The sequence below is a fragment of the Varanus komodoensis genome, unplaced genomic scaffold (assembly GCF_004798865.1).
Source record: "Varanus komodoensis strain SLA01 unplaced genomic scaffold, ASM479886v1 scaffold64, whole genome shotgun sequence".
In the NCBI taxonomy this organism is placed as follows: Eukaryota; Metazoa; Chordata; class Lepidosauria; order Squamata; family Varanidae; genus Varanus; species Varanus komodoensis.
In genome coordinates, this window is record NW_025336273.1 from 3572215 (window position 1) to 3582699 (window position 10485).

The following is a 10485-nucleotide window of genomic DNA, read 5'->3' on the forward strand; positions in this document are numbered from 1 at the left end:
GCCCCCCCCCCCCCGCTAGGAGCAACGAGGACTGCATGTGCTGATTAAAGCCGTCTGTGCGCTTTTTGGGTACGGGAGAACAGAAAACCAGAGGGAGGGGGCACAGCAGAACGGCTGCTGGAACCCAAGCAGAAGCACACTATTCCGCAACACTCCGTTGCAGGTTCCCCTTCTCATTATTTATTAAATTTGTGCAAGAGTCACCCCATGCTCTTTGCCGGCTGCCTTTCCACGGTCAGGGCCAGCGGTGACGGGAGCGTGGGCTTGCCGGCTCGACAGGGAGAGTAACGAGGTGGCGCACCCGCCTCTGAGCTGGGCCGTGGGGGGGACCCGGGACTGGACACTCACACTTCAGGTTGGGGGGCCTTTCTCCAGCTGCCACCTTGCAGGGAGGCTCGGGCAGTGGGGGCAAGAAGGGGCTTCTCAGGGGTGGCCCGCCAGGCATGAAGCAGCCCAGCTGTGGCCTGTCCAGCCCCAACTTTACTATTGTTTTGGCTCCCGCTAAAGACCATCCTCTCCTGCAGAACATTTAATTAGTTATTGGGGGCCGCTGGTTGCTGGACAGGGCGTAACCGTTTCTTCTGTCTTGTTTTTGTGTTCTAATTTGGTTTTAAATTTTGTTTTGCTAGCATTGTGATTTTTCAAATATGTTTTCATGGTAAATTTTGTATTTTTTAAATACAGAGTTGTGAACCTTCCAGGGAGCTTTGGTGGCTGGGCAATATATAAAGTAAACAACTTAATAAGACTTGCTTGCAAGAAGGGGATTCCCGGCACCCCGAGCTTCAGTAAGTCTAGGACGCAGCTAGATGAGAACCCCCTCCCCCTGCTATGCCTGTACCCGACCTGACTGCACCCTCCACCAAGGGAGAGGGCAATCCCCACATTTGGAAAGCTAGCATATCAGAAACAAGGAGTCAAGCCTGGCCTCCCCCCAGACATACCAGTTTTCTAGCTGCAGGGACCCTCCATTCCCCACACTATGGAGATGCCACATCTGGGGTCTAAAAGAAGAGCGGCCAGAAATAGATGGCTGCCCAGGGCAGCTCAGGACAGAGAACGCCAAGAGCAAAATACATTTCGGCAAAAGATTAATGACCATGATAATAATGCTAATGCAGATAAACGACCGAAGCAGCATCTGCAAGAAGTGATCCAGGCCAACCCATGAGTGCAATTGGATTAATTGGGCTGCAGCCTTGACCACCGTTGGAGGGAGCCGGATGGACCGCAAAGGGCCCTGAACGTCTCGTCCAAGGCTGAGACGACCAGCCGGCAGCTCCCCCCAAGGGTCCGACGGAGCCTTCCCAGGGCGCAGGCCAGGCCTTCCCGCCCCGCTGAGCTTCTCAGCTGCCCCAGGAAGGAGGAGAGCCCACGGGGCAGCCCGAGGTGGGCGAGGGGGACCTGGGAGAGTGATGTGGGTGGCCCGTGCCTTTCTTGCACAACAGGTTGGGGCATCGGCTCTGGGGGCGTTGAGGGGTTTCTTCCGGCAGCCCTGCCCAATGTGGCGCCCTCCAGACCCATCGGACGCGGCTCCTGCCATTCCCAGAGAGCGTGGCCATGGCATCCCAGGGCGCCAGGCGGTGGGGCAGGCACGGCCCTGGGGGAAGCCTTCGAGGACCCAAGAAGCCGAGCCCAGGAAGACGGCGCACCCCCACAGGGCGCCAGGGCCCTCGCCCTGCCTCCTCTCACAGAGGGCCCCCCACACTGCCCGGCCTGACCAGGGGGCTGCAGCCGGCACGAGGCGCTTTGCCCTCGCTGGCAGACGGGCCGCCTGCAATCATCTCCAGCCACGCACTTTGAGCCAGGACCGGCTGCCGGCTGGGTGGCCACCGAAGGCGGAGGGCTTTAGCCAGCTGTCTCGGACAGCTGCTGGACATTAGCGGCCTTCCGAGTGCGGGGATTTGCCTCCCAGGAGCAGAGCGAGCGAGCAAGCAAGCAGGCAAGTGGCTGGGCTCCCCGCAGGGTCAGGGAAGGATAACACACAATCCAGCTGAGCACACTGAAAGGCGTGAACCAGAGAAAAGCGGGGAGAGGACAGCGGAGGCCGGAGAAGAACCCGCAGGGGCACCGGGGCTGGCAGGGCAGGGGGAGCCCTGAAGGCCACGAGCTCTTCGGACCTCGTGCCAAACAGACTCTGTTTTCCCCCATCGCAGCAATGCATGCAATTCAAAAGCTACCCATGCAAAGCACGGATGCTTCTCATGGACACAGCTCTTTTCATGCAAGCTTGCAGACAAGTTCACACATTTTACAAGCTCACCATTGCCAAGTTTACGGGACAGGGCGCACCGAGGTATGCAGGCAGCACCTTTCGGGTTCTCCATATGGCCTCTGCCTCGGCTCCCCCTTTTTCCTCTTTGGAACGATGAAACAACTCCTCTGAGGTTTAGCTGATGGCAGGATGAGCTTTATGCTCCAAGGGGCCGGTATTTTGGGGTACTCAGGCTCTGCTCCCTTTGCATTCTGTCTCCCCACCACCCCCGGAAGGCACCCCCAAGTGTTTCTGAGACTGGATTTAGCCCCTGCAGGAAAGCGGTCACAGGTGGCTCCCCGAAAGCGAGGTCCTGAGCTGCGTGCTGAACACCCGTTTGAATCAGTATTGCTTTTGCGTCTCCCCAGGAACGGGGAGCAACGCAGGATTAGGCCTTGCAAGGATTAGGCGGCCTTGGGAGTAGAGTGGGGAGTGTTTAAAATATACAGCGGTATCAAAACAGAGCATTAAAATCACCCACCCTAAACCACCGTTTCCACCCACCTGATATCCACCCTGTCAGAATGATCCTCCCGGCACTGGGATACACGCCAAAATGTAACAGAGGGAAAACAAAACAGAAGAGGCCATTCTGGACGCACAGAGAAGCAGGAGAGGCGGCATTCACTGTAGTTCTGTGAACTGCCTGCCGTCACATGGCATTTCCTGCTCTGGAGGAAGCGCCATGTCCTTTTGGGCATGGGAAACCTGTGAGGACGGCCCGGAGAGGGCTTTGGCTGATGGAGGGTACAGAAGCCAAGAACTAGTGCGGAGCAGTGGTTGAGAGCACCTGACTGGGACTCAGGAGATCCGGGTTCGAGTGCCTGCTCAGCCAATCGGGCGATTTTGGGCCAGCCACAGAATCCCAGCCCAACCTACCTCACAGGGTTGTTGTTGTGTGGGTTAGAGAATGACACAGACTGCATTGAATTCTTTAAAAAATAAAGAGGCGAGATATAAATCAAATAAATCAATAGGAGCTTCCAAAGCGGGGCCTGATGACTGGGGACGAGGATGAAAACTGTCGTTCAAGATGTCCGGAGGATACCACAGCTTGAGGACGGCTGGCTTTAGGACATTTTATTTATTTATTTATTAAAACATTTTTATGCCGCCCCATTCGCCGAAGCCTCGGGGCGGCTTCCAACATGCCCTGGAACAGTCGCCACTGCTGTTCACTTTGAGACAGGCATGCAGCGACTCTGCAGCACAGAACTCAACCTGGAACTCAGTCTTTTAGATAAGCCCCCCAAAATTGCGAGGGCCGGTAGCTAGGGTGCAACGCCAGAGAGCTGCGTGTCTGCTCCGGATGCGGGCTCATCACCTCCACTAGGGCAGATTTATCTCTTTAAAGCAACCTTCCCCATCCTGGCATCCCCCGAACATTTGAAGCAACAATTCCCACTACCCCAGCCAGCACGGGCAACAGTCAGGGATAATGACAGCTGTATTCCAAACATCTGGAGCACGCCACACTGGGAACATCGGCACAAAGCAAGCGGACAGCTTTTTAGCCTCACTCTTCAGCCAAAATGTCTCCCAGAGCAGCTCTGAATCCCACCCATTCTCTGCCAGGCTGCTCGCTCACCTCCATGCGACCTCAGATCGCCTCTGGCGACCAGGCAAGGGTTTGAACACAAGGCTTGAGGAAAGCAGCGATGGCATGGATTATTTGTTTTCGTCGTTAGTTGTTTTTCGGTGCCAGGCTAAGACCTTTTTATTCAAACAATGTTTTAACAATGTTTAATATTTATAAGTTTTAATTGTGCAGCCAGGGTGTTTCTGGGTTTTAATTGCATTTGTATTGTATTTATTTATTTCTGTGAGCCGTCCCGAGGCGATATAGCAAGGGGACGGCATACAAGAACTTTAAATAAATAATAATAAACAAATAATGGATGAAGCGGGTGATCATGCAGGCATACTAGTAATTTCTTCTACAATGTCAGCCACGGGGGCGCCCAATCCAATTTAGGACTGCTGTGAGTGAGGAGTCCACCGTTCCCCACGGTATTGTTTTCTCCGGCACAAAATGCCCGTCTCCAGAGCTGCCAACTTGCAAATCGCAGCTTCCCTTTCACAGCACAGAGCAAGAGTGTGCATTTGGGGGTGGGGGTGGTCAGGAAAACGGGGGGGGGAGGAGAGTGTTGAACACCCTTTCCACATCCTGGCCCAGATCATGAATTGCTCTGCTTCATTAAAAACAGTGCACAGACACATTTAATGCTGTGTTCTAGTGTGGACTTGTGAGCGCCTCGGGCCTCCACGGAGAAAGGGCCACCTGCACATGTGCTGCTGCGAAAGGACCCAGTGTGGGTGGACGGAGGGGCCCAGAACCATCTGCGAGATGGGCCACCCCGTTCCCAGCCCTCCTCTTCTGCCTCGCGGCTGCAGAGACCCGCAACAGGCAGAAGGCATCTCCTGGCTCCCCAGGGAACAGAAAGCTCCGAATTCACGCGTCTGCTGCGGCTGGCCCGGTTCGGGCTTCTGGGGCTTTCAGGCACAGGGCCGGCTGAGGCAGGCGGCGACCTGCTGCTGGTGCAGAGCATGGGGGCCGACCCAACAGGGGTGGGGGGTGCCGTGACCCCGCAGGACTTCCGATGGGAGGGAACCGGGCAGCAGGAATCGGCAGACTCGGGGCTTAAGCCAGCGCGACGCAGCTGCGTGCGTGCTGGGCGGCGGGGGGGGCAGCGAGCCCCCTCCCAGCAAAAAGCCCCTGCTTGGTCGTGCAGGCCGCTGCTCTAAACCCGCCATCTGGACGGGGCGAGCCGCTAGCGCGCCCTTCGCGCGATCGGGCTGCATCTCAACCGTCAGGTCCACCCGGAGGGGGGCGAGGGTCGCCTGCCCCTCTCGCAGCCTGCTCGAAACGCACAGGCGCGCACACGCCCGCCGCTCCTCTCAACCCCCCCCCCAACCCCCCCCGGCACCCCCCCCCCCCCCCCCCGGTTCGCCCCCACAGCGGGCTGCAGACTCCCCCCGGCGCGACAACAGACCGCCAGGGCGCAGCCTAAAGGGGGTGACACGCCAGTCCGACACGCCAGTCGGAGCGCATCAACACGCTGCTCTGGGGTGGGGCTGGCGCGCAGAGGGACCAAGACGGTGCCTGCGCCACCAGACCGGCGTGGGGGGGAGAGGGGGCGTGCCTTGGGTGCCCCGGAGAGACCGCGGGCTCGGGTGGCCGAGGAGTTGTTTATGGGGGGGGGGTGAGGCTGCCTCCCCCCGATCGTTCTGCGTGTCATCTCCGCATCGTTCCGCGTTTTGCAGAGGAGAGGTTCGTCCTTCGCATCTCGAAGGGCAGGCGGAGAAGGGCCTCAAATGCTCTCCCCGGGGGGTCATAATGGGCTCCCCCCCCCAACAGACGCCCCTCCACAGCCCGTGCATGAGCCCCGGAGGGGCCGCATCAGGCGGAAGCCACTCGACGCACGGAGATGTCGCCGGGAGAGCCACCCCCGAAGTGGGTCCGCGTGTTGGCAGCCCAGGGAAACCGCAGCTCCATCGCCGATTTGGCGCAACCTTCTGGAACCCCGCGCCCTCCGGACGGGCCTGGCCGCCCCTGACGCTGCCGCCCGGGGCTGGTGGGAACGGAATCCCAGGCCCCCTGGGCGGGGGGCGCCAGGTTGGAAGAGCCTGCCGTGCAGGCTGCGAGAGGGGCGGCAAGGGCGCCTTAGGGAAGGAGGCTTCCCGAGCAGACGATCCTCATCTTCGTAGGGCTGCAGCTGGATATCTGACTAGGCTGGTTGGGGCTGATGGGAGTGAGAGTCCCACAGTCCCCAGACTGAGGGGGCTGGAGTCCATCAGGCCTATTTAGCGTGTGTGGGGGGGGGGGGAGCGAGACAATCGGGACCTCTTGGAGCTGCCCGAGACTGGAGAACGGCGGGGCTGGACGCATCCGACAAGCCTCCCCGCGCGGCGATCGGGGACCAAGCAGCCAGTCCCTAGTGAGGCGGCAGGATAAGGAACGAGGCAGGCGAGCGCGCGCCCTCCCTTACCGTACATGGCTCAGCGGCTGCACCGTCCGCCCTCGGCTCCGGCTCGCCGGCGCTCCCGCAGCCGCCCCTCCGCCGCGCACTCGCCGCCGCGGCGCAGCCCGGAGTGGGCGGGGCCGGCGCGGGCATGAATGAAGCGGCGGGGCGGGGCGCGGCCTCTGCGCATGGGCAGAGGGGCGGGGCAGAGCGAGGCGGCCGTCCCCTCCAGACGCGCCCCCGTCCCGCCCACGGCTGGTTGGCCGTGTCGGCTGGGGCTGATGGGAGGAGTAGTCCAAAACTTCTGGCGGGGTACGGGCCGCCTGGCCGAGCTTCGAGCGGCGGGGCGGCTCCGGCTCTGATCCCAAGGCTAGGGCGGGCTGCTGCCCCCCGTGGCCCCGCGGAGCGGAGCCGAGCGCCCTCCACGGGGTCGGTCTCCCCGCCGCGAGATGCCCGGGGAGCGGATGCGCCTCGCGTTCGGAAAGGCCTTCCCGGGACCGCCGGGCCACACGTGCACGCACGCACGTGTCGGGGCGGAGCAGGCGCCCTGCGGCCCCAGCTGCGGAAAGCAAGGCGCCTTCTCCCCGAGCGGCCGGCTGCCTCGCGTCGAGGCCCTCGCACGTCAGCCGGGCTCCGGGGCAGCAGAGGCGCCTGGACCTGCGCTTCCACACGTGCATCCTGGCACAGGCCCGGCCAGGTTTGCTCAGCAGCCTCACCCGCTCTCGCCCCCTCGCCCGGCGTTGGCAGATAGGCCGGCAGCCTGGCCCACTCTGCCCTGCAGGATGAGAGGAGCGCTGCAAAAGCTGCCGAGGGCAGCTCCCCGGGGCGAGAGGGCACGGAGCAGCCAGGCCCTCGGGTCCCCCTGCGCAGCGCAGCTTCCCTCCGGCTTGGACTTTGGTGCAAGCCCAAAACGAGGAATGGCAGCTTCAAATGCACTGCACTGAAACTGCGTTCATGTCTAAATTTTAGCTTTCAGGGGATATTTAGGAAAAACAACTAAAACTGAAGTTCTGCTGTAGGATTTTGAGGCAGGCGTTTTCACATCTCGGCAGCTCCATCTATAATTAGGGTGTTGGGCCTGGTGCTCCACGGGAGACTCCGATGGAGAATGATGCGCGTGGAGACCTGTCGGCTAATAAATGTGGGTCATCCGCTCTGAAATAACCCTCAGTGGAAAAGGACCGAGTCTCATCTACAGCAAAGATCCCTTCTTTCCGGCAAGCCTCTGCTGCGTCTGTTGCTGGGGGGGGGGGGCAGCCAAGGGGGGAGTCGCAAGCAGAGATGCTGAGCAATCTGAGCAGCAGCTGCATTTTTGGCCAAGTAGGAAGTGAGCGCGGAGGCTCGGGCCGGCTCGGAAGCGGCGCTGACGGATGGGACCACGGCAGCAAAAGCTATTTTTGTTTCTGCTACTGGAGAACAAGGTCTGTGCCGGATACGTCAAATGCAGCGAAGGACGTAATGCCCAGGTGGCCAAAAAAAGCCGGGACGCAGCTGCGGGCAGGGCGGCGCTGCTGAAGCAGATGAAGGCGGCTGGGGAAAAGGAAGCGAGAACCGACCGGGGCTCCGGCAAAGCTCCCTCAAGTAGGCCCGCTTTTGCAGGCTGGTGTGTGTGTGAATGTGGGGCGAGTCACACTGACATCCATGCAAAGATGGCAGCAAAAGAGACGTCTTCTCCACTCTGAAAGCTCAAAGGAGTAAGATGCACGGCCTTTTTCCCTGAGAGGCTAGCTTTCCAGCTGCATGCAACCTTTCAATAGGTAGTGGGACCATTCTATCATTTGAAGCCCCTCCCCGGCATTGCATCACACTCTCACATGACAAGAAGAAAGGGGAGGCACCGTGCAAACATTGGTCCCTTAAGAAAGCCACTCGGCACGGTTCCTCCAACTGCACAGAAAACGGGGTGGATAGATTAGCTTGGGGGTCGTTGGGAGTCACTGGTGGGAAGCCTGACTTGGAAGCCCAGCACTTGGGAGGGCGTTCGTGCCAAAAATGGTGAAATGAACGCATCGTTTAGGCTGGGTGCCTCCAGTCCGGCACTGTGGGTGCATCCGCTGCTGCCTGCCTGTCTGCCAGACGGAGGCGATCAGTACAAGTGTGAGTTTAAGCCTGCGGCCTGGCAAAGGACGGGGAGCGCTCCCTGGCCCAGGGGTGGAACGGCAGCCTTCCCGCTTGGATCATGGCCCTGCATCTCGGAGTGCCGGGAGCGGGGCTGGGAACGAACACGCCGCAGGGGCTGCAACCCGAAGGTCCCCCCGCCGTTTCCGATGATGATGAGGAAGCCCTGATGGACCGACAGGCATGCAGGGCCTTCAGAGGGGTGGGCAAATTTGTCCGCCCCACTCACTCCCACAGCTGGGTTTTCGACAGCTCAAGTTCTTTCACTCCTGAACTTTGTGAATTCTGGAGTGTCTTATCCAAAACAAGCGAAGGGCAAAGCTTATCCATCTGTGCAGGCCGAGCGCTAGAGGGGCCACAAATCCCACCCCGGAGAGGCCTGCGGGGCACAGCCCTGCCTGCCGCACAGCTGCTAAAGATGAGGAACCTGTGAGAAGAAAAAGCTTTCTCTGCGGTGGCGCCCAACTTATGGAACGCGCTCCCCAGAGAAGTCTGCCTGGCGCCGTCGTTATTTGCTTTTCGGCGCCAGGCCAAGACCTTTTTATTTAAACATTGTTTTAATCGTTGATTTTATTTATTGATTTTAACAATTTTTTTGCCAGGATGTCTCCAATATTTTATGTAATTGTATCAATTATATTTAGTTGTGGTTTGGAAGCCGCCCCGAGGCTTATGAGAATGGGGCGGCATATAAGTTCTCTAAATAAATAGATAAAAAGGGGGTGACCCCATTCAGCTCCACACACATGGCTCCACAAACCAAACCAAGCTGAAATTCTCATCTAACCTCACCTCTTCATGTCCTTTTTTTTGGGCCAATTCAATGAGTGGGCACAGGCACCCCTTGTGACAGCCCAGTCCTGATCCATCTCTTAGGGGAAGCGGACCTGCTGTGGATGCGGGAGATGCCTGGTTTGATCGCCAGTACACAGGCCCAGAAAAACCCCGAATCCTGAAGGCTCCATTGCCCAGGGGAGCTGCCAGTCCTGGACCAGCCGCATCCGAGGCCTGGCTCAGCAGGGGGTAGCTTTGGACGTCCTGGTGGCAGTGCAGTTCTGTCTAAGACCCCGGGGAACAGCCCTCACCAGAGCAGAACAGCTTGCTGTCCCTTCCTGGTGGTTCACACTGCAGCCCCCATCATCCCCAGTGCATGGGGCCACTTTGGGAAAGACTGGGGAAGACAAGGACGGGCAAGGTGGATCGGTGATCCCACCTGGTGCAAGGCCAGGTCGGTTCTGTCTGGGGGGGGTGTCCAAGTGGGGGGCCCGAGCCCCGGAGCACCTTCTGCCTGGAAGTTCTCCTGCACCAGGTGGCCAGGGGTTGTCCAAGCACCCAGCAGGGCTCCCACCTGGGGCAGCTGCCAGGCCTTTGCACGGGGCGAGTTGTGCCTCATCGCATTTCTATACTGGGGAGGTTCTCCACAATTGGAACAAAGTAGACAGTGATAAAATGCAATAGACATGCTGAAAAGCTTACGGGTTCACGAAGGCCGTTCTGCTGCACTCGAGAGGGCAAAATGCCCAGGAGAAGTTGAAGGCCGACGAAGGCGAGCCGGGCCAGTGCCAAGGGGGACCGAGGCCAGACGAGAAGCCACAGCCTGGAGTTAACACGAGCTGAGCGGAGCTGTCCGGGACGGGGCATTTTGGGGGGCGCTCATTCACACGGTGGCCACAAGCAGGCGTCAACTTGAGGGCACGTAACAACATTCAAATGACCATAACCAAACAGAACCCAGCAGAAGTGCAAGGATCTAAAATAAGCACCAGATTTAAAGCAGAATATGACCTACCAAAACGGCTGGAAAATAAGGACTTGACTAGCACCCAGGACAACACAACGTGGGCCCCAGGCCGGGCCCTTGGGAAGTAATTCCCAATGGAAGCCGTCCCGAGGCTCATGCGAATGGGGCGGCATACAAAAATTCTAAATAAATAAATATAAATAAATAACGAAATAAAATAATTTCGTTGCGAGGGGTTGCGGCCCAGGGGCTCTTGGCGTTCTGTGAATCTGACCTCTGGATTCTGCAGCAAGCTGCCTTTTCCTGAGTGCTCCAGATTCTGCAAAGCTGTGCGAGGAAAGTCTACATTTGGGGGGGGGGGATGCGAATTAGTGTGATTTGCACCTGCGCTACTGCATATATTATAAATG

At 58.9% G+C, this 10485-nt stretch overlaps 1 protein-coding gene across 3 annotated transcripts in view; it reads right to left on the reverse strand.

Moving 5' to 3' along the window:
* Positions 1–6304, reverse strand: part of EFR3B (EFR3 homolog B) — a 64971-nt gene extending 58667 nt beyond the window's left edge. For all 3 annotated transcript variants that reach the window (XM_044450360.1, XM_044450357.1, XM_044450358.1), the window contains exon 1: positions 6244–6304. In XM_044450360.1, the coding sequence (XP_044306295.1) occupies positions 6244–6250 (7 nt within the window). In that variant the 5' untranslated portion in view covers positions 6251–6304. The remainder of the gene's footprint in view (positions 1–6243) is intronic.
* Between the last annotated feature and the right edge of the window lie 4181 nt (positions 6305–10485).